General features: G+C 42.3%; 1 protein-coding gene across 2 annotated transcripts in view; it reads left to right on the forward strand.

The window, feature by feature from the left end:
- Positions 1-8,581: 8,581 nt before the first annotated feature.
- FEZ2 (fasciculation and elongation protein zeta 2) overlaps positions 8,582-23,354 on the forward strand; it is a 43,005-nt gene continuing 28,232 nt past the window's right edge. For both annotated transcript variants that reach the window (XM_045447167.1, XM_045447168.1), the window contains exons 1-5: positions 8,582-8,883; positions 13,640-13,748; positions 19,571-19,687; positions 21,576-21,717; positions 22,775-23,043. In XM_045447167.1, the coding sequence (XP_045303123.1) occupies positions 8,630-8,883; positions 13,640-13,748; positions 19,571-19,687; positions 21,576-21,717; positions 22,775-23,043 (891 nt within the window). In that variant the 5' untranslated portion in view covers positions 8,582-8,629. The remainder of the gene's footprint in view (positions 8,884-13,639; positions 13,749-19,570; positions 19,688-21,575; positions 21,718-22,774; positions 23,044-23,354) is intronic.

The following is a 23,354-nucleotide window of genomic DNA, read 5'->3' on the forward strand; positions in this document are numbered from 1 at the left end:
TCAGTTGTGAGGTTAGAGGGCCCGCTGAACCTGATATAAGTTGCTATAGAATCCGTGTTCACTGTTTTGTGAACATTTTGCCCTGCCACTAATTTGAATGTAGCCTCAAGATCGGCTGTAGGGCCTGTCCCCCACCCCTGCCCAGGCTAATCCAGTTCCAGTGGCAGACTTAGCTGCATATGGGCCACCCTCCCAGTGTGTCCTTCCTGATAGTGTCCATGATCACTGGATATGACCATGAGACAATGGTAGGGGGGATCATAGGTGGCTTATTCATCCTTTAGGAGCAGGCTTGGGTTGGCCAGAAAAGACTACGTGGATGGGAGTTATAGATGTCTTTCTGAATGACCAGGAAAATATCGGAGTAGCTGGAGAAAATATTCATGTGTTCTAAACATATACATGGCTTGAGTCCAAGTCCCATGCAAAAGATGTGCAGCGTAGAGAAAGTTGATGGGAGAAAGTGAAGAGAATGAAAGAATGGAGGAATAAATGGTAAACTAGAAAGTGATTAAAATAATGGTAGATAAGGAAGGCTACAAATGGAATGGGAAAATTTGAAGGAATGGGGATAAAATAAGGTATGTCTGCAGGGACTTTGAGTAAGGAATGATATTTGAAAGCAGTAGCTGAGCCGAATGAATGAATACAAAGATTTAAAACTCATGTAACAGCATCTGGTGGCATACAGTACCTACCATTTATTTTATTTTTTTCAACGTTTATTTATTTTTGGGACAGAGAGAGACAGAGCATGAACGGGGGAGGGGCAGAGAGAGAGGGAGACACAGAATCAGAAACAGGCTCCAGGCTCTGAGCCATCAGCCCAGAGCCCGACGAGGGGCTCAAACTCACGGACCGCGAGATCGTGACCTGGCTGAAGTCGGACGCTTAACCGACTGCGCCACCCAGGCGCCCCACCTACCATTTATTTTAAAACCAGCTATTTTCAAATTCTCAGAATGAGCAATGTAACACAATTATCAAGCACGAGAAAGAACTTTCTGGCTTCAGAGAACTTCAAAGCCTAGTTAGAAGCTCTGAGGATATAAATGAAAATACTATTACTCAATGAAACCAATTACAAGTAAATTTTATTTTTCAAAAATAATTTGATGCATGTATAACCGTCATTATTTGCAAATAAAATATGTAGAAGAAGTTAGTAATTTGGTAATCCTTCTTTACTCTTCTGACACTTTTGGAAGATGGAAGTGCTATATTTCCTTATAATAGATCTTCCATTAAAGAGTTTAATTTCAAAGAACTAAGTATTGTTTATTTTATTAGACACTGGAAATGAATCTCTGCTCCAGGGTCATTTAAACATTTATTATTAAACACAGATAAGATCAATGCTTTCTTCAGGGAGTATTAAAAGCAAAGTCTAGCTTGTGTCACCCTTTGCCTATGGGCAACTATTTTAATGCCACTTTTATATATGGAACAAACTTAGAAACAAATCAGTCTTCAAAACAATTCATAGAACTTCCACTTTATAAATTATTCATAGGTAGGACACTGCCTATAATAGTAGAGGCTTATCGGTCTCTCCTTTGTTCTATGAAATCAATGCTATTTCTTGTCTATGCATTTTACTAGGAGAATGGGAGAGATATTTTCAGTTCTCTGTAAACTAAAATATTTCTTGGGTGCTAATGACAGAGGAAATGGTCTCTGTTGTCTCTTAAATTTTGGCTGTTTTTATTCCGTGAGGGAAAGATTACTGAATAAGGAAATGTAATCCTTTCAGGAGTCAGAGGCTTCAGGATCTTCTGACCTATTATTCCCACCCTCCTCCCCCCCCCCCCCACTTTTTTCCCCAGTATTTTCCATGGGTGTGTACAGAGGCATCCCTGTGTGGAGTGCTGGGAAGTTGAGGCTTGTGACAAAGCAAACTTGAATAATAAAAGTGAGAAAATGAATAATGTTTAAAAATTGGACCAATAAAAGTGAGGCTGTATTAACATTAAGCCAGCTATTTAGCAAAGGAGAAAGGGCACTTATGGGTCAAACACCAAAGCCCTAAATTTGTTTCTTAAATTTTTATTTAAATTCTAGTTAGTTAACAGCCAGTGCAATATTGGTTTCAGGAGTAGAATTCAGTGATTCAACACTTACATACAACACCCAGTGCTCATTACAAGTACCCTCCTTATTACCCATCACCCATCCAGCCCGTCCCCTGCCCAGCTCTCTCCATCAATCCTCAGTTTGTTCTCTATTGTTAAGAGTCTCTTACCCAAAGCCTAAGTTTTGGCATAGAATGATGTGCTGAACCATATCAAAGCATCTCACAGCAAAAGGTAACATTGTCTCTTTCACCTGAACTGCACTTTCAAATTTCCTTTATTCCATACAGCCAGTGTCTTTGATCCCCTGTGATTTCAAGTAGTGAACATCCTCCATCTATCACTCTTTTTATGATCTTTTATGGACCAGAGATTTGGTGGGTTTTCCCCTTGATCTGTGACCTACTGAAGCAACTGCATTTCATCTTTATGCAGACTTCACTTTTGGACGACTATTCATTAGAGGGTCCTCATCTATACTTTCATCATCTAGTACCTATTTCTACCTGGTATTGTCTTTATTTGGTGGTTTAAATGTAGATTAATTACTGCTATAAAGGCGACAGGTGATCTCAGTCAAGGTTGAGTCTGACTGCATTGGGGTAGCAAACTCCTTAAGCATTTCTATTTGCATGAGTTGATATCTACTGGGACATTGTTGTTAAAAGAAAATGAAGGGGCTTTGTGCATGGGCAAGGAGCGGGAACCAGCCAAGAGAGATGAGAACAGAGGGCTGGCATGGTGTCTATTTAAGGTGGTTACAGCTAACGTTGTTGAGTCAATGTATTGAATGGGTTGAATTCGATTATGTACAACAAGAAAAATATTTCCTTTCCCCTGATCTCAGCCTGTAAACATGCTCTGTCCAGTGTGTCCTCACCACTTCTGGCTAGCATGTTGGCCAGATTCCACAGCTTTTTAGTCACTTTGACAAATCAGAGCAGTCTGATTTTCAGGTATAAAAAGTCTGACTCCATGTAAATAACAATTTCCATTTTATACTCAGGTCCGAACTCTCCCCTCCACCCCTCATCAGCCTCCCTGCATAGGCCAACCTGGAAGCCAGCAGGGGAGTGGCTTTGGCTTGCTCTTTCGCTGCCTCCATCAAACCCCCTTCTTGCTCTGTATCCTCTCCTCTTCCTAGGCTGAGGTAGTTTCCTTCTGGGCTCATCAAACCCCCTCACGTTTTTTTATGGGACCCTTTCAAGTTGACTTGAGTCTAGCTACCTTCTGGCATGAACACTTGGTCCCCAGGGTAAAGTCATAACCCTTGCCCAAGAAATGGTGAGCTGCCCCTCTGCTGCCTTCTCTCTTGGCCCCAACAAGACAGGCAGCTCCTCTGTCCTCCTGGCTTCAGAATTCTCTAGGTAATAGGAAGCCCTACTTCTTAAGTTCACATATGCCCCTGAACTCAAAGGAACATACATTGGGTTCTTCTAAGAACTGCTCATAGTGGCCCATCCTGTGGCCATGAGGGTACTGGGGTCAAAGTCTTGCATCTCAGTATTCTATCTTGCTGGAGACAAAGACACTGGTCACCCTTCGTGCAAGCTCTGGCCACTCAAGCCCTCTCTCTTGGCTTGAGTCAGGGCACCCCAGCCCCTCTCTATCTGGCTGGCAGCTCTGTGTCTCAGTGATTCTAATCCCTCTTTATCATTTCTAGTCTCGTCTTTTGTAGATGGGTAATAGGGTACAGGGAAAGTTCTGGCTTTGTTCTTTATTAGTAAGTCACCCATTTAACATCTAATTACTGTTATTTCTAGGAAGGACCAATAGTCAAGGATGACAAGGAAGCCACAAGAAGGAACAGGATCATTATCTGTCCTGAGCTCAAGTGAGGTGCCCTGTGGGGACTCTCAGAAACCACTGGGATGACTTTGGGAGGTATGTTGGTTGTTGAGGGCTGCCATAACAAAATGCCATAGGCTGGGGGACTTACAACAGCAGAATTTTATTTCCTCACGGTTCTGGAGGCTAGAAGTCAAAGATCAAATTGTCAGCAGGTTTGGTTCCTTTTGAGGCTTCTCCCCTTGGCTTGCAGATGGCTGCCCACTTGCTGTGGGCATGGTCTTCTTGATATATGGATGTGCCCCAGGGGTCTCCTCCTCTTTTTATAAGGATCCATCAGGTTGGATCAGGGCCTCACCCTAATGGCGTCATTTTAACTTAATCACCTCTTTAAAGACCTTATCTCTAACTACAGTCAGATTCTGCAGTACTGGGAGTTAGAATGTCAACATAAGAATGTTGGGGGAGCCCTATTCAGCCCGTACTAGGAAGAGAAGGCTGAAGCTGCGATTTTCTGGCCCCGTGGGTAGATGGGTGCAACCTTGAGGGTGCTGGCCTTCCCCAGCACACACTCACCCAATGAGCTTCCAGGTGGCAGTGCCTGGAGTCCTGCAGGCTGACCAGAGGGGATGACCAAGCTCATTACATTTAGGCTAATTCAGTGCATTGGAACTCCCAGTTTGGTGAGACTTGAGGACTTTGAAGGTTTGTACACCTATCCAATCTTCCAAAGGGCAAATCTGACCTTAAGAGTTACAGTTACTTTCTACAACATTTAATTAAGTTAACCTTTCTTCTTTAAAAAGTAACAAGGAATTCCCAAGACAACTAGTCCTAACCATCTAATATCAGATTAGAAACACGCTTACTTCTGTGTCTACCCTAGTGAAGTCAAGTAGAAAATTGAGCAATTATGTGTGTGTTTGCTTAAATTATAGAAACAATTATCTTAACAGGCCACATTGTTTTGTCTTTGTAGATCCAACAAGTGGCTTATTTATTTAGATGCATAGCAGTTAGAATTTTTTTTTTTTCAACATTTATTTATTTTTGGGACAGAGAGAGACAGAGCATGAACGGGGGAGGGGCAGAGAGAGAGGGAGACACAGAATTGGAAACAGGCTCCAGGCTCTGAGCCATCAGCCCAGAGCCCGACGCGGGGCTCGAACTCACGGACCACGAGATCGTGACCTGGCTGAAGTCGGACGCTTAACCAACTGCACCACCCAGGAGCCCCTAGAATTTTTTTAATTAAGTTTTTCATTTTAATTCCAGTACAGTTACATACAGCATTATATTAGTTTCAACAATGAGCCAGTTCTAATATTTCAGTGCTCATCATGTTAAGTGTACTCTTCAATACTCATTACCTATTTAAACCATCCTCCCACCAACTTCCCCTCTGGTGACCACCAGTTTGTTCTCTATAGTTGAGTCTATTTCTTGGTTTGTCACTCTTTTTTCCTTTGTTCATCTGTTTTGTTCCTCAAATTACACATATAAGTGAAATCATATGGTATTTGTCTTTCTCTGACTGGATTATTTCACTTAGCATTATACTCTCAAGCTCCATCCATCTTGTTGCAAATGGGAAGATTTCATTATTTTTTTTATGGCTGAATAATATTCCTTTGTGTATATAGGCCACATTTTCTTTATCCATTCATCCATCGATGGACATTTGGGCTCTTTCCATACTTTGGCTATTGTTGATAGTGTTGCTATAAACATGGGGGTGCATATGTCCCTTTGTAACAGCACACCTGTATCCCTTGGATAAATACCTAGTAGTGCAATTGCTGGGTCATAGGGTAGTTTTATTTTTCATTTTTTGAGGAACCTCCATACTGTTTTCCAGAGTGGCTGCACCAGTTTGCATGAGGTGCATACCCACCAACAGTGCATGAGGGTTCATTTTTCTCCACATCCTTGCCAACAACTGTAGTTTCTTGTGTTTTTGACTTTAGCCATTCTGATAGGTGTGAGGTGATATTAGATACATAATATTTTGATGACAGTATTTAGATGCAGCAATATTGGCATAACTCTTTTGATGACAACATTTTGAGCACCCTTAAAAAAAACCCTGTTAAACTTACAGCTTTAAAAATTATAACATTGGGGTGCCTGGGTGGTTCAGTCGGTTAAACATCCAACTTTGGCTCAGGTCATGATTTCACAGTTCGTTGGTTTGAGCCACCCATCAGGCTCTGTGCTGACAGTTCAGAGCCTGGAGCCTGATTCAGATTCTGTGTCTCCCTCTCTCTCTGCCCCTCCCCTGCTCATGCTCTGTCTCAAAAATAAATAAAATAAACACTAAAAAAAATTAAAAAAAATAAAAATTATAATATCATGTGTAGAACAGACATTTAGTCTCACCCATCACAACCCCACTCACAATAAGATTTTCCTTCTCCAAAGAGAGCAAAAGAAATTTTAACACCTCTGGAAAGAAAACCATAGAGGGAGAAGAATGAAAAACAAGAACCTGAGAAAATACGACTCTAAAGAAGTAGGGTATTTCAATTTTAGCACTCATTCTTGTAACACCCTCATCTTTGGAAATTTTGGGGGATTCCTCTGGTTGATTTTGTGGAATATTGCTGGATGTTATGGTTCCCTTGTCCTAGCACTCTTGAGTCTATGGACAATTTGGGACAAATACCCCTAGAAGAAATTTGTATTAATAAGTATACTGGAAAATAGACTGTAATGCATATGGGCAACATTAAATGTGTAACCTGGAACAGGCAAAAAATAAAATCATTTACAGAACCAGTTTATCTCATCCAAATGTGACCCAAGCTTCCTGGGTTCGTTCTCTCTCTCTCTCTCTCTCTCTCTCTCTCTCTCCCTTTTTTAACTTTCCTGAATTGTTTATGTCTGTTTCTTTCTACAAACTGGTGGAGTCTCTTGAGGCCACCTGGTCTCCTGAATGCACCCTGTCAGTCTTCCATAGAGTCACCTTCTGACCATGTGTCATTGTGCTCAACAGAACTTTCTTAGTGTTATTATTATTATTATTATTATTATTATTATTATTTACTAATTTTTCTCCCAATTCATTAGGAAGTGGACTTTGTGTTGTGGAAGGTTGGCATCTTTTTCTCTTTTCTTCATCTTTTTTCCTGCATAGGCCAGAGAGATTTTCTGCCTCCACTGAATTTCTTCTCCTCCGAATGAGGCCCTCAGATTTACATCTTCAAATAACAGTCTATTTTATTAATCTTGCATTACTTGCTAGTGAATTTATATAATTATAGTATAAAATATAGCTTCCATCAAACAGTAAAGTAAAAGAGATAATCAACAAGTTAGCAATTTATCAATAATTACTATATACAGTGAATGAACTAGTTTTAAATGTCTGATTTGGATCCACTTTTAAGCAGATCAGATGTTAAGTAAACAAGGCACATCTGTATAGGGCAGTTCTAACAAGGAATTTAATAGAGCCACACCTTTTTAGAAAAAAAATCGTGGTTAAATATATATAACATGAACATTACCATTTTAAGAAATTTAAAATGTGCTGTGGCATTAAGTACATTCATGTGTGACTATCACTACCATCCATCTCCAGAATTTTTTATCATCCCCAAAGGAAACTCTGTACCCATGAAACACTAACTCCCCATTTCTCTCCCTACCCCCAGCCCCTGGCAACTCCATGCTACTTTCTGTCTCTATGATTTTGACTACTTAGGTACCTCATACAAGAGGAATCATACAGCATTTGTCTTTTTGTGTGTGACTTCACTTAGCATAATGTCTATAAGGTTCGCAACCCTTGGTTTGCAACCCTCTTTGGAGCTTCCCAGGTGTACTCTGAAATCAGCCTCCTAGGTGGAGGGCAGGGAAAGACCAAAGAAAGCAGCAGGCCACTCCAGGATGGTAGGTGACAGTTTTAATAAGCAAAAGGAACTTACATAGGAGGCTTGCCTTTGGTGACAGCAAGACAAATAGATCCCCACACCCACCTGCCAAATCTTCAAAAGTTTATTAAGAGGCCTAACTGGGTTCAGTCATGGTACACCCTGAAGGTGTTCTCAACACCACATACTATCTGAAGGCTCTGTCCTTGGAGTGCTTCTGGGAGCAGGAAAGGCAAGTGGAACCCACATTCCAAGGACAGGGGAGGGTGTGAGACTTCCAGTGCCTGGGTCCAACTCACGGGTCAAGTGGCGGTCATGTCTTTTCAATTACCTTCCCCAATACTGTTCCAAGTGCTTTTCAAATATTAATTCACATAATTATTCATCTTTGTATGTTCCCCAGGGTCTAGAAAGTGCTTTGCGTGTGTTAGACATGAAATATTTGTGGAATGAATTTTGGTAGGGCTTAAGCATTTCCAAGTGACTCTGCCTGCTCTTCTGGTTGGAAAGTTAACAAAAGGAGCTGGTTTCTCCTGGGTCATAATCTGACACTAGGTCACAAGTTTAAAGAAGCCCTTTATTTTAGCCACCACATTTAGGCTAGTTTCCCACTAGGGAAAGGTTAAGAGGGAAGTCATTCCTGAGTGATAGAAACTGTAGGAAGAGACTCAACGTTAATTAAAGGTTTCCTTTCTACGGGGACAGCGATCACCTCGGGGAAGCCTCAGGAAAAGGGAAGACCCCGAGGCCAGTTGGCTCTGACAGGTACCCCGGTGGCGGGACGGAGGAGGCGGGGCCCGAGGGGGGGCGGGACCTGCTGTGTGGGGCGGGGCCTCGGGCGGGGCCTGTGGGGCGAGGCCTGTGGGGCGGGGCGCGCGACTGCGCCGGGCGGCGATGGCGGCGGACGGGGACTGGCAGGATTTCTATGAGTTCCAGGAGCCGGCCCGGAGCCTCCAGGACCAAGAGAACTGTAACGCGAGCCCCGAAGCCGGGGCAGGGCCGGGCGGGGGAGGTGACGGCTTCCCGGCGCTGGCCTGCAGCTTGGAGGAGAAGCTGAGCCTGTGTTTCCGCCCCTCGGGTCCCGGCGCCGAGCCCCCGAGGGCGGCCGTGCGGCCCATCACAGAACGCAGCCTCCTGCAGGGGGACGAGTGAGTGCGGGCCCGGCCGGGAGCGGGCGGGAGCCCCCCCTGCCCCTCGAGCTGCCTTCGTCCAGCTCTCGTCTAGCCCTCGTCCTGCCCTCCGGCCCTCGGTCCGCAGCCTCGGCGGGACTCCGGCCACAGGCTCCTCCCCGCGCCCTCTTTCCGCCTCCACAGACTGGCGAGTCCCCGCCCTCCCAGCTCCCCCCGCTGGGCTCCCTGGGGCTTTTGGCCTCCGGGCGCTCAGCTATTTAAATCCCCGCTCCTCGGCCCTCCACGCTACTCTCTCTCCGCTACTGCCCTCCTGCTGCCTAGAAACCGACCCGGGTCTGTTTGGTTCAGAGAGGAACCTGCTTGCCCGGAGCCGGTAGTTAGAGACAGCACCTCTTCGGGCACGTGTGTAGCCACTCATTCATTCAACTAGCATTAATTTAAGCTCTCAGTGCCAGAGGCTGCTTCGCCCTGGGGATACCAAGGTGACTGAACATACCCCTGTCACATAGGGCACAATTTAGGCCGGGGGGTGGACTTGCAGACAAATATTTGTATGGGTGTGACATATTCTCCTGGACGTTAAGTGCAAAGTATAGAAGATTTTTTATATAGGACATGTGGGAGAGGCAGGAAAGGCTTCACGGGGAAAGAAATGTGAAAACTGGATCCTGATTGGGTGAGTGGGAGTTTGCCTGGCAGATGAAGAAAGGTCTAGCAATACAGCTCGCCGATATGGCACGTGCAAAAGTACCAGCGTTAAAGCAGCATTTATGCCACAGAATTTATTGGCTCCATCTGAGAGCCCAGGTGGAGTGCACATCACCACAGAGGCAAAAACGAAAGGAACGCAGTGGTTACTAACGGCAGGGATCTCTTAGTCTGGTGGGTAAACACGTACATTAACAGGTCATTAGGATAGAACCGTCTAAGAGCCATGATAGGAAATTCATAGGGATTTGTGAGAGCTGGTTAAGGGGGAGGCAGAGTTCCTGGGGGGCACTTCATTTAACTACTAGCCTAGCCTTAACTAGCCACTTAAAATTTGGCTAAGGGTTGTCGTTAGGTACCAGGGTTTCACCCCAAAAGACAGTAAAAGGGGTGGTGAGGGTGAGGGAGCTGAGCATATGGTATAGGTAGCTGGGGAGGAGCCCTGGAGAGGCTGAGGGTTCAAGTAGTGCAATAAACAGTGTGGACATGGGTGGGGTGGGTTTTTAGAGCCCTGATGGAGTGGAGAGATTAGAGGTTAGGGAAGGATTCTTGAGAGATGGAGAAGGATCCACAGGCACTGAAAGGGCCTTCCAGCCTGATTCCTCTGTGAATAAGGTAGGAAGCTTGAGAAGGATTTAGGAATGGGGGCCTTTAAACACTGCCTTGGCAGTGGTTTGGGCCCGGCTATGCTGGGGCCACATCATTTCATTGACCTGCCCGGTGCGGAGGGAAGAGTTTATGACGAATTTATACACGCACGTACATAGCTAGTAGCAAAAGATGACATTTTTGAAAGTCTGTTCCCAGAGAAGATAGTTTTATATATGTGTAGATTTATATATTCTGAATCACAAGGACTCAGAACATATTCTGGATTAAAAAAGTGATATTTTGGGTTTTGGGTTTGTCAAGAGTGACTTCTCAAAACAGATGAGTGGTTTGTACACACGTAGTTAAGGCTTCCTATTTTTGCTTCACCTGTACTGTCTAGAAAGTAGTTTATTTTAGGGGCACCTGCATGGCTCAGTCGGTTAAGCGTCCCACTCTTGATTTCGGCTCAGGTCGTGATTTCATGAACTGAGTTTGAGCCCTGCATTGGGCTTTGCACTGACAGCCTGGAGCCTGTTTGGGATTCTCTGCCTGCCTCTCTCTCTGCCCCTCCCTGGCTCATGCTCCATCTCTCTCTCTCTCTCAAAACAAACAAACTTAAAAAAAAAAACACTAGGGGCGCCTGGGTAGCTCAGTCGGTTAAGCCTCCGACTTTGGCTCAGGTCACGATCTCATGGTCCGTGAGTTCGAGCCCTGCGTCGGACTCTGGGCTGACGGCTCAGAGCCTGGAACCTGCTTCCGATTCTGTGTCTCCCTCTCTCTCTGCCCCTCCCCCGTTCATGCTCTGTCTCTCTCTGTCTCAAAAATAAATAAATGTTAAAAAAAATAAAAAAAAAACCAACACGAAAGTAGTTTATTTTAGTCTTTGCTTAAATCTTAGGTTGATGTAAAACTTAAAATAATTTTGTTACTCTCGATGATGGTTTTTAGTAGATGATATGTTGGTAGTAATGCATGATGCTTGATTTGGGAATGCAACAAACCTCTTTCTCTCTTTTCAGGGGCTGGGGCTGGTCATCACTCACCCCTTTCTATTGCATAAATTTCTCCATTTATGGAATCCAAAATGTCCATCCCTGCTCCTCAAACTAGAGAGAGTGGAGAATTCTTTCACTTAGATATTGCCTTGGCTTAGGGCACTCATTTAGCTTCTCTGAGCCCTACCTTTATTTTTGGCTACATATGGATTGTACTTACCTGCTAAGATTTTACTTTAGAAAGGGTATCATGTAGGATTCGATGTCACAGGATTTTGACCTCCTTTGACTTTGTCCTGCTGGTTGTTTATGACAGGTTGTAATACTTTATGATAAGGATTAATGCAATTCATGTCTTGACTGGAGAATTCTAGAAATCTTCCACTTAAGTCAGCCCTGTGTCCTTCCAACTACAACTGTTGTGACCTTGGTGGAGAGAGAGTACTGTTAATTGTCCTTCACTTTCTTGGAAGATCAAATTCACCCACAGTCTCTCCTAGTGGGTGAAGTATTGCACTCCACTTGCCCTCTTACTCCAGCCTCATTTAAAAAGAAGCAAACAAGGGGCGCCTGGGTGGCTCAGTCGGTTAAGTGGCCGACTTCAGCTCAGGTCACGATCTTGCGGTTCGTGAGTTCGAGCCCCGCGTTGGGCTCTGGGCTGATGGCTCAGAGCCTGGAGCCTGCTTCCAATTCTGTGTCTCCCTCTCTCTCTGCCCCTCCCCCGTTCATGCTCTGTCTCTCTCTGTCTCAAAAATAAATAAAACGTTAAAAAAAAAAATAAAAAGAAGCAAACAAGCAGTCCCCAAAACTCTGGACTGTCTTCACCTACGAGAATATCCTACTTGAGTTCCTAACCAGCGTTAGGTATATAGTCAGTTATTTGGTATCTGAAGTGCTTTTACCTAGGAAGGTGTGGGTCAAAAACTCAGCACGTTTAACAGTCCGCAACTGTTGCCTCTGATTTGAGCACTTTGGCATTGGAGAAGGTTATGATTCGAACAGAGAGGAGAATAGGAATGAACTATGCATTTGGGAGATGTGCAGGGTAAACGAGCCAGTTTCCTAGAGCTTTTTGGGTTCACGTTTTCATTGAAGCTGATGTGCATTCCAAAGCCAGACATCATTTTGGGATTTTATGTTTTTTTGGCATTTACCATCCCATTGCTTCTTCTGTTTAGCACCAAATCCCAAATTCATTAAATCAAGTATGTTCCTTCTTTATTTTTAAGCTTGCATTCTTATTTTCATGCCTCCAGTGGTCTTGTTTTTGTCTCTTTAGTGGCTTACACATTTGGAAAAAAAAACCCACTCAATTGTTTAATGGCTTATTCATGATTAGATATCTGCCATATATTTTAGTTTTTTTTCCCTTATGACATCTGTGTATCTCTGCCCACTAAGTCACTTATATATGTAATGTTTAACTTACCCAATTAAATTTCATCTCATTTATATCTCTAAAGTCATTCATATTTTTCATACAATGTCATGTTTGATTATGCTGATATTACTTTGGTACTGAAATCTGAATTTTGATCATGAAATTGGAGTTTGCTGTCCTTGTCTGGTGTGGCTTGGGACTTTCCTCAGCATGACTCATGTGAAATAATGCTTGGAGTAATAGAACTGGAAGGAATATCTGGTATTCTTGTCCAAGCTTCTCATTTTATAGAAGGGTTGCTCATACCTAGAGAGGTTAAGGGGCATAGCCAAAGACTCATTGTTTGAGAAAGAATGGAAACAAGAGTCTATGTTTTCTGAATTTTAGTCAAGCACCCTTTCATTTCACTCTGTTGCTTCCCCAAAATGCTGTCTGACAATAAGGAAGGGTAATTGCATTGGATATAACCTTTGTGCATTTTATTGTGAATTCCTGTTTCTTTCCCCCTTCATTTATCTTAGTCCTTAGCCTGTTATATTACAAAATAGATATTAAACCCTAGCCTCACACTGAGACTGAATCCTTTCTCTAAAAAGGATAAAAAATTTTGGTTAGAGAAAGATGACTCACCCTATGAAATGACCAGTATATTAGGAAGTTATTGAAGAAAAATAAATGTAAAACATAGTGTGTGTACTACTTGTGTGGCTCTGTAAACATTACATAAGCTGCCTGTGTTTTAGTTTCCTCATCTGCAAAATGGGGATAATTATGATTCTTCATAATATAGTTTGTGAGGATTAGATGAGTTCATATATGTAAATTGCTTAGGACTGTGCCTGGCACCTAGAACAGTGGGAATGTTAGCTGTCAACTTTGAAAGAGTTTTTAATCACTTGATCTTGTCAGCCTGATTAGCTGATTTTCATTTAGTGTTATTTAGGAGGCCCTTCTTTTTGGTGTTTTTCTGGAAAACAGGCCTTCTGCTGTTTTGCTTTGTTATTTTTTGTTGCATCTTTCACTATAGTATTGCATGTTTATTTAATAAAAGACATGTAGGATGTTAACCTTCATTGATTGTGGTTTTCTTCTTTTTAAGGATTTGGAATGCCCTGACCGATAATTACGGGAACGTCATGCCTGTAGACTGGAAGTCATCCCATACTAGGACCTTGCATTTGCTTACACTGAACCTCTCAGAAAAAGGGGTAAGTTAAGAATTGAGCTGATAGTTTCTGACTAACTGATCCTGAGGATGGAACTAAAAAGTAGCCTTTCTATTTCACGCATGTTCATTGGGTTGCCTCTTATTTCCAAGTTTCTAGCATTTGGAGTGGCCCACTGTTGCCATCTTGGCTCCACTACTGTCAGCTTGCTAGCACTTTCCTCCAGTTCTTCCCCTGCACACACTCACTTTTGTATGTTTAGCCAAATCTTCATTACCTGTGTATGAACACCAGTGATGAGCATTTTTCTCCTGAGCTTTAACTAGCATAACTTTAGTATGCTGAGAAAACTCAGTTATACATTGAGGGTACTGGAATATCAACATAGAGTTAACTTTCTGATGAATTTAAGGACTTGTTGGACATGACATGTTTTCGGAAGACTCTGTTTCTGTGAGTGTTGGGGAACCTAAAAGACATTACAGTTCAGGGCGCCTGGGTGGCTCAGTCAGTTAAGTGTCTGACTTCGGCTGTGGTCATAATCTCGCGGTTCCTGGGTTTGAGCCCCATGTCGGGCTCTGTGCTGACAGCTCAGAGCCTGGAGCCTGCTTCAGATTCTGTGTGTGTGTGTGTGTGTGTGTGTCTCTCTCTCTCTGCTGCACCCTGCTCACACTTTGTCTCAAAAAATAAATATACATTAAAAAAAAAGACATTACTGTTCTTGGCTAACTGAGGCTGCTTAGGATTCCTTGGTATTGTAATGTGAAGATGTCTTAAGTGTGATCACAATTGATAGGACATCTGGGGTGGGAGTGTAGAAAAGGGAAGATAATTTAATGTTTATTTATTTATTTTTGAGAGAGAGAGAGAGAATACGCAAGTGGGGAGGGGCAGAGAGAGGGAGACACAGAATCCGAAGCAGGCTTCAGGCTCTGAGCTGTCAGCACAGAGCCCGATGCGGGGCTCGAATTCACCAACCACGAGATCATGACCTGAGCCGAAGTTGGAAGCTTAACTGATTGAGCCACCCATGTGCCCCTAATTTTTTTTTTAATGCAGAGATTTTATTTTCTCTTTCCCTTCCCTTCCCTTCCCTTCCCTTCCCTTCCCTTCCCTTCCCTTCCCTTCCCTTCCCTCTTCTCTTCTCTTCTCTTCTCTTCTCTTCTCTTCTCTTCTCTTCTCTTTTCTCTTCTCTTTTCTCTTCTCTTTTCTTTTTAAGTTTATTTATTTTGAGAGAGAGAGTGCAAGCAGGAGAGAGTAGCAGAGGAAGACAGAGAATCTCAAGCAGGCTCCATGCTCGGCGTGGAGCCCATTGTGGGGCTCTGTTTCACGAACTGTGAGATCATGACCTAAGTTGAAATCAAGAATCAGATACTCAACTGACTGAGCCACCCAGGCGCCCCAGGAAGATAGTTGTTTTAAGTGGAAAATCACATTGTTGGTTTATCTAAAGGTGATGAGAAATGTAGCCAAATTATGTTAAGTTTCCGGGCCTGTTTGAAGTTCCTTATCATGTAACAGTGTAAACTCATGCCAGATTTTTTGGCACGCTCTGTATTTCATTAAGTATAGTTGTGTAATTGAGAGTATAGTGCAGTGGGGCTGTCAGTATTTTAAATAGTATTGCTAATGTTTTATGAAAACCGTTTTCTTAAATATATGATTCAGGAAAGCCTGCTGCTATTATTTTCTAGTAAAATACAGAATTTTGCTTCTATTTCCTAGTATTCTAGTAGATACAGAAATCTTACTGTATGTTCCAGTTATTAACCCCACAAAGCTATTTTGTTGACCAACCTGGCATATGTTTAGTGAAAAGGAATAAAACAGCATACCTTATGCTCTATCTTCTGTTTATTTAGACCCTAGCTATCATTTTGGGCTTAGTTCAAGTTTCCCTTCCTCTCTGAAGCTTCCTATTACTGTTTTAGCCTTTGCTGATCTCATGGAATTATACAATTTTAGAGTTGGAAGCGACTTTAAAGGACACTTAATCCACCCTCTCACTTGGGGGGAATCCCCATCTACAGCATCTCTGACAGATGGTCATTTAGCCATGGCCTAAATCCCTGTGTGGGAGGAAAATGCACCTCTCTCTGTGGGAATCGGTTACACTGGTGGGGTTGTGAAAATCTTCAAGGACTTATCTGTCCCACAGAGGTTAGCCCCGTTGTCTCCTGGGTACTAATCCTGACAGCACATTGTTCATGTTTCTAACCATTACTTTGTTCTCTTATTAATCATATGTTTCAGGGTCTGTCATTAGATTGTGACTTGCTGGCAGGTGTCTTTGTAATTGTGTTTTTAGTAGCTATCACTGTGCCTGGCACATAGTGAGTACTAGGACAAGTTATGTTGAGTGAACGAATGTATGATCTTGTCAATGAGACCATAAGGTCAGAGACCATGATGGAAAGTTCTTTTTTAAAAAGTAGCTATTTTTATATTATTTAACATAGTGCTAAATCCATGATAGCCAATTAATGAGTAATTTTTTGTTTGACATAATAAAATATAGCGTAGAAGAGAGCCTTTCATAGTTTCAAATGGAAGTACATTGCAGGATGAATGGGACACTCTAATTTAGTTTCATTGAATAAAATGTATGTCTTGTATAGTTCTTAGATTGCACTTTAGGAAGTCACTCCCTTTTTCTGCCTTTTGGTTGTTGTTTTTAATTCCAGAATAATGGTATGGCTGAGGGTAGTTGATTAGTAACCACTTGGAGTTTAGTACTAGTAACTAATCTTAATTATAAAAACCTTATCTGGAAACCTCATCAGATTAAAGTGGACAAGTGATCATCCATCTGTCATCTATCTGTCTGATGAATAGAACTGAAATTAGAAATTAGAACTCTGTTTCTCAGGAAGGAGTGGCACACATTAAGTTCCTTAAGAACAAGTGGGCAACGCGGAATTGTATAAGAAGCAACCATCTCATTCCATTAGATAGCATATCATTACATCTTTTTTAGCCTGAGTTATCTTGTTTAGCATTGCCACCTGTGCTCGATCCTTCCCGTAACTGAATCGTGTTAAATTGCCTTTTGGAAGCATTCCTTAGATTATTCCAATTGTAAAACAAGATCTATAGGAATTTTTTTTTTTTTCCTTGACGAAGGGAGAAGACATTTCTTTTGCATTAGGCTGAGGAAAACCTTTAGGAAAACCACCATTTGCCAGATTTCAGCTTTTGATTTTTCTTTCATTGAGGTTTAAGATGTTTAAGACGGCATACTTCTAAATTGGATGAGTCTTTTCTGGAGTAAGGCAACTAGTACGTTCCAAATTCTTACATGGGCACATTTTTTCCATCCGAAGCAGCTTCAGTTTCATACAGGGCAGTAGAACCACCGGCTGTGTGTCTAACCTGGCACAGGAAGGAGTGATGGGAACGCTTGGCAGAGAGAAGACACACTGATGCCGAATGGGAGAGTGAATAATGACACCCATGACAGCCAAGGTTAGCTTTCAAAGCCCGAAAGGGGTTCCAGCCCTTAACATATGCCATCTCTGTGGGGAATGGACTTGGCTCAGTCCCGGGAAAGATGATCTGGGATCATTATTTCTGTTGTTATGGAAATCTATTCTAATGGGTTACTGGTATCACTTGTGTATCTTGGCAATAGCTATGAAAACGATTCTAAATCCAGTGCCGGTTTTGAACATGCTTAGATGATAGAAGGCTTCGGAATCACATTGCTTTAGGAACCTCTCCTGTGCCATCTTCCTCCTCCTGCCATGAGCATTTTTTCAGGGACAGGGAACGTTGTTGTATGCACCTTTTCATCTTCAAGAGTAGAAGCAGGAAGAAGATGATCCTATCTTCCTTAGGGGTCACTTCAAAATTAACACTTTGTGAGGGGAAAAATAAATCTGTGGTCCTCAGATTATAATGAAGATTGATTTTGGGAAGTGTTAAAATTTAAGGACCTGTGGAGATAATTGTTAGGTCTCCTCTCCATCATCCGTACATCCTTACGACTACCGAGGCACATGTCATCCCCACTTCTATAATTTTGAAGTCAAACATTCTCCCATTTTAGTTGCTTTTTTTTTCTTTCCAACTTTAGACTTTATCCATTTACTTTACATCCAGAGGATGAGGGTTTAGGTCTTTCTCAGTCCTCTCTCCAACCCCCATCACCAAAACTTTTCCTTCCCTTGTCTTTCCAATATAGTTATATTAAGATATTTGATTAAGTTAATTTTAATCATTTACATTGACTGTTTAAATGTTCACAGTTGACCCATTTCCGTATATCATGAGAAATTTCCTCTTGTAATTTTTTTTCTTAGGGTAATAATAATTGCCTTGTGTTTTATTTAAGTTACCATTAGCTCACAGATTCAGCTTCAGCAGAACCCTGAAACTCACTTTAGTGACATACACCAGATAATCTGTTAGTGTCTGTCTCTCTTCCTCTTTGTGCTTTTCTTAACGTCCTGTGCAATAACCATTCTCATCTGACCTGGTCACTCTCTCGTTGAGCGTCACAGCCAACATTCTGGGATCTTTACTTCACTTTCATTACGAGAATGCCCTCACCTCTTTCTTGTATTAGATCCCTTGTCTGCTTCCTTTCTGGCTTTCCTCCTGGTTTTAATGCAGCATATTTTGCAGTAGCTGTCTGAGAAAGGGTGTATGAGGTCAAATACTTTGGGAACTTGAATACTTGAAAATGTCTTTATTCCAAGCCCCCATCTAATTGTTTGTTTAGCTGGAGATAGGATTCTAGGGTGGAATGTATTGAAACATGGAAATAACAGTAATTGTTTTCTGGCTTCTTTGGTTGCTGTTGAGAGTTCAAATGACATTTTTGATTCTTGATCCTTTTAATGTGTTTTTTTTTTTTACCTCTCTCTGGAAGCTTTTAGATTCTTTTTTTCATACACAGTCTGAAATTTCACAATGGTACGCTGAAGGCCACGTGCAGGCCTTTCCTAGGCCGATGGTCCGGGAAGAATAGAATGGGAGCCATGTCATCACCGTGGTGCAGCATGGAATTGCAATGTGTGGGGGGAGAGACCCTGGAGCACTGGCGTTGCTCCTCTCCCTGCCTGATGTTCTGAAAGGCAGCCCACCAGCGGTTCCTTGCACTTCTCACTGCGGGTTTCCTACTGGGTGGGTTGGATTCACCCTTACACTTCAGATGCTTCTGTATGAGGAACTAGGGAGGCAGTAGGGACTGCCCTGAAGTCAAGGGTGTGCTTTGATATAGGCCATAAACTTCAGCCTCCTGAGGCCCAGAGCAGAGAGGAAAATGGCAGTGAAGCAAACAGAAACTTCCAGCACAGTTAGGTTGAAAGATCTTCTTGGAACCTAGAGAGATTTTATTTTTGGAAGGAGAGATGTTCCACTGTAAGGCAAAGTATGACCCCCGTGGACAGTGCCAGGGAGTGATTCTTGATCTTTTACCCCAAATATTAGAAGTTAGTTTGCAAGTAATTAACTTTATGTCATCTGTGTAATTTTAACATCTACTACTCTTACTATTAGATTGTTAACTAAATAACATTCGCTGTTAAACCCGCCTGTTGCCTCCTTTGGGTGTCTCTATCATTCCCTACAACTTCCTAACAAATACTGTGTAAAACATTCTTCTCCATGGAAAAAGCAGCTACATGTGTGTCTGTATTGGGCAGTAGGGGTGCAGGCAGCATTCATGCAGGCAATTTCATGTTTCCTTTCCATTCCCCTCATTTGTGTTTGAGGTGAATACGTAAAGCACTTCGTACACTGCCTAGTGCACAGTGATTGGAGTCATTTCTCCCTTTCGAGGGAAGACTCTTTACCCAGACGCTGTGACTTTGTTGTGATCAGAATGTCCTGCTTTTAACAGTGGGTTATTTTGCTTTTAGATAAGTGACAGTTTGCTCTTTGATACATCAGACGATGAGGAGCTGAGAGAACAGCTGGATATGCATTCAATCATCGTCTCCTGCGTTAATGAAGAGCCCCTCTTCACTGCAGACCAGGTATTGTGGAGAAATTCATCGAGGAAAGGAAAAGAGAACCTCGAGCTGAAGGACAATTTCTAACTGTGGCAATAAGTGACGGGTTGTTGGAATCTACTGATTTTTCCCGCATTTTCTGTTTATGTAGGCTTATCAGTTAACTCCTCCACTGAGAAAAGAAGAAAGTATATGTAATCCGAAGCAGATGGGATTATGCTAGTTGGGAAGATTCTTCAAGATAGGCAGTTTTCCAGTATAGACCTTGTTAAATCAGTGCAGCGAGTTATTACTAAGGGAGGGTTATTGCTTAACCTGAAATGACAAAAAATATTGTGAGTTTGGTACTTTTTTTAGGGTTGGCAAGACATGGCCAACTCTGATGTATCTGTGTAGAAATTACCCAGTTCCTCTAAAAGCCTGTGTAAAAATCATTAGTACTTATTAGAAGTGTGTACTGTGAACCCGGAAAGAAGTGAGCTTTATTCCTGTGGCATGCTCTCATAATGTCAACGCTGTGTTCATGTAAACCGCTTGAATCAGCTTTCTCATTGTCTGAATACTCTTCCCACTGCTGTTGTGTTGTCAAAATGTGGTGTAAGAACTCCTTCCTGAAATAACATGCTCGTGGCTGCTCTGACTGTGAATGCTGCCACATTACATTTTTAGGCTGGAAAGATGAGGTCGGGAAAGAGATATGTTATGGCAAGGATGGGAGGAGTCCATTAAAATGTGCCATTTTGATGCTCCTTAGTCATATTTGTGGTTAGATTATTGTAGGCCTGGGAAGAGTGTGGTGCTTAAAATGCCAGATAATAGGTTAGAGGGCTGTGGGAGGTTGATCATGATATCTCAGGGAAATACGTGACCCTGTGAGTTCACGGTCTCCTCAGTAGTCTGCCTGAATGCCGTAAACTGTTCCTGCTTCTGAGACTTGGAGAAATAGATTCTGCAGCCTCCTCTGGCATTTCATTGTACTGTTTTGTAATGCCTATTTGAGAAAATCTTCTTACTAATTACCATAATCCCCACCTCCTTCAGATTTACTTTTCTTTGCCCTTAAGCTTACTGATTCATCCTGAATGTTTTCTTAATAGTTTCTTTTTTCCTTTTTTTTTTTTTTTTAACTCTTAGACCTATTTTTTCTAACTGTTGAGTAATTTTTGTGGTTTTACATTCTCACTGACTTCTGTATCCTTCTCAACTTTTAAAAAGTGGAGCAGGACAAGGTACTGTTGGAAGATTCGAGCAGCGTTGCACATGACAGTAGATCATTGTCTGAAAGATGGTTCTGAAATTTTTGTGTTTTTGTGCAGCTTCTTTTTTTCCCTTTAAGCTTCTACATGTCATGTAATTTTTGAATATCTCTTAATCTTTCATGGAATTAATATATGAAATTCCTTTTCTGCCATTAAAGGAAAATTTTACTGCTATAGAGGTAATTTCTTGCTTTATTTTTTATAAAATAAAAAATATATTTCAAAAATTTTATGTCAGTTTGATTAAATGGCTTTCAATTGATTACTTGCATGTGTCATATGGTGAATTTTCTGTCATTTGCTTTCTTTTGACTGTAACGATGTCTGGTTCTAGCATGTGTAAGGTAAATTGTACCTGTGTTTTGCACCATTTCTCAGACCTTCAAGATCTGATAGATCTACTGAATCATGATGGGCATATTAAATATTATTCTGTTTAATTTTGTGTTCAGCATATTGTAAATTTTATTTCCTTGATAAACCATGTTCACTCTTAACAGTCAAAATTGTGATTATTCAGAACACCAACTCCTGCACAGTGTTGGTTAGTGGATATTTCAGTGCCCTTTTCGGTTGCCTCATGAGCGCCATGTTGCAGAGAGATTGTTTTTCCCAAGTATATCTGATTAACAGTGGTGTGTGTATTTTGGAAGGTTATTGAAGAAATTGAAGAAATGATGCAGGAATCTCCAGACCCAGAAGATGACGAGACACCCACGCAGTCAGATCGGCTGTCGATGCTGTCCCAGGAAATCCAGACTCTTAAGAGGTCCAGTACTAGCAGTTATGAAGAGAGTAAGACACCCTCCTTCAATCCATGCTCTTTAGACTTCCTGTGCATCTCAAACCATCTCCAGAAAGCTTTCACCCCAAAGGCTAAGTTATGCACCCTTCTTCAGCCCTCTAGTAATACTCGGGCATATATCTTTATTATTGCTTAGGGACTTTGTCACATTCACCTTTGAATCCTGTACTAGTCAGCTTGGGCTGTGTAACGAAGTACCACATGCTGGGGGCTTAAACAACGGGAATTTATCCTCTCAGAGGTCTGGAGGCTAGAGGTTCAAGATGAAGGTGTTGGCAGGTTTGGTTTCTTCTGGGTCTCTCTCCTTGGCTTGTAGATGTCTCCTCTCTGTCCTCCCGTGGTCTTCTCTTTGCATGTATCTCTGTCCTAATCTTGTCATTTTATAAGGACACCACTCACACTGAATTAGAGCCCACCCTAACAACCTCATTTTAACTTAATTATCTTTGTAAAGACCCCATCTCCAAATACAGTCACACTCTGAGGTCCTGGGTGTTGGGACTTTAGTGACATCATAGCCTCACATGAGGAGAAGTGCTGAGAAAAATTTGAAGTGGGCTTTAGGGAGTAGGCCTTCCTTCTTTCTTCCCAATCTTCAAAAAAATTCACACATTGGGCCATATGTGATTAAATATGTATTTAGTTTAATTGTTTCAAATCGACTTCTGTCTTTTGAAGTGTGCTAGAACCCTGCTAAGTTGCTTGCAGTTTCTTGTCAGCAGGTAGTTTGGGTACTCTCCCTCAGCTTTTGTGTTTGTTCTGTTTCTTGTTCAAGCTTTTTTTAGTCTTGACTGGAGTGCTGTTGGTGGGATGATTGAGTTAGACAAGTAAAGAATGTTGTTACACTTCTCAGCCTCTTGAGAAGTAACTTTGCTGCCTACCTCTGCTCAGTCCTGCCCACCAGAAGTTTGAGGATTATGAGAAGATTGTGAACAGTTTCATTGCTTAGAGTATGGTGTCTGCTCTTTTGGCATGAAACCCCCTGTTGCGCTCGTCTCCCGAAACATTTTTGTCTTAGTATCTGCTGTGCTTTGCTTCTGGCCGCAGGAGTAAAAAGGCTCTCGGTATCTGAATTAAATGAGCTACTGGAAGAAATTGAGACTGCCATCAAGGAATACTCCGAGGAGCTGGTGCAGCAGCTGGCCCTGCGAGATGAACTGGAGTTCGAAAAGGAAGTGAAAAACAGCTTCATTTCTGTTCTCATTGAAGTGCAGAACAAACAGAAAGAGCACAAAGAAACAGCCAAAAAGAAAAAGAAACTCAAGAACGGCAGCTCTCAGAATGGGAAGAACGAGAGAAGTCATATGCCCGGCACAGTAAGTGGTGTTTTGCAGGAGTCCTTGAGCACTTGGAAGCTGCTTCCGTGGTGGTCCCAGCGCTCCAGGCCCCAGGCAGGCAGGCGGCGCCTACGCATGCGAGTGCTTCTCACCGCGGCGCCCACAGGTTCTGGTGGAGAATGCCACTGTGCTCAGCAGTTTCAGAAAGGGGTTCTCTGGGTGAGGACACAGTGGTTTTCTGGGTATGGTTAGGGGAGAAGTAAGTGGAAGGAAGGGGAGGAAGAAAGAAAGAGGGTGTCTTAAAGGTATCAAAGCATTAACGGTGATTATTTATGTTTGGCTGGTGGGCG

Source organism: Leopardus geoffroyi, chromosome A3 (assembly GCF_018350155.1).
Source record: "Leopardus geoffroyi isolate Oge1 chromosome A3, O.geoffroyi_Oge1_pat1.0, whole genome shotgun sequence".
Taxonomy (NCBI): domain Eukaryota; kingdom Metazoa; phylum Chordata; class Mammalia; order Carnivora; family Felidae; genus Leopardus; species Leopardus geoffroyi.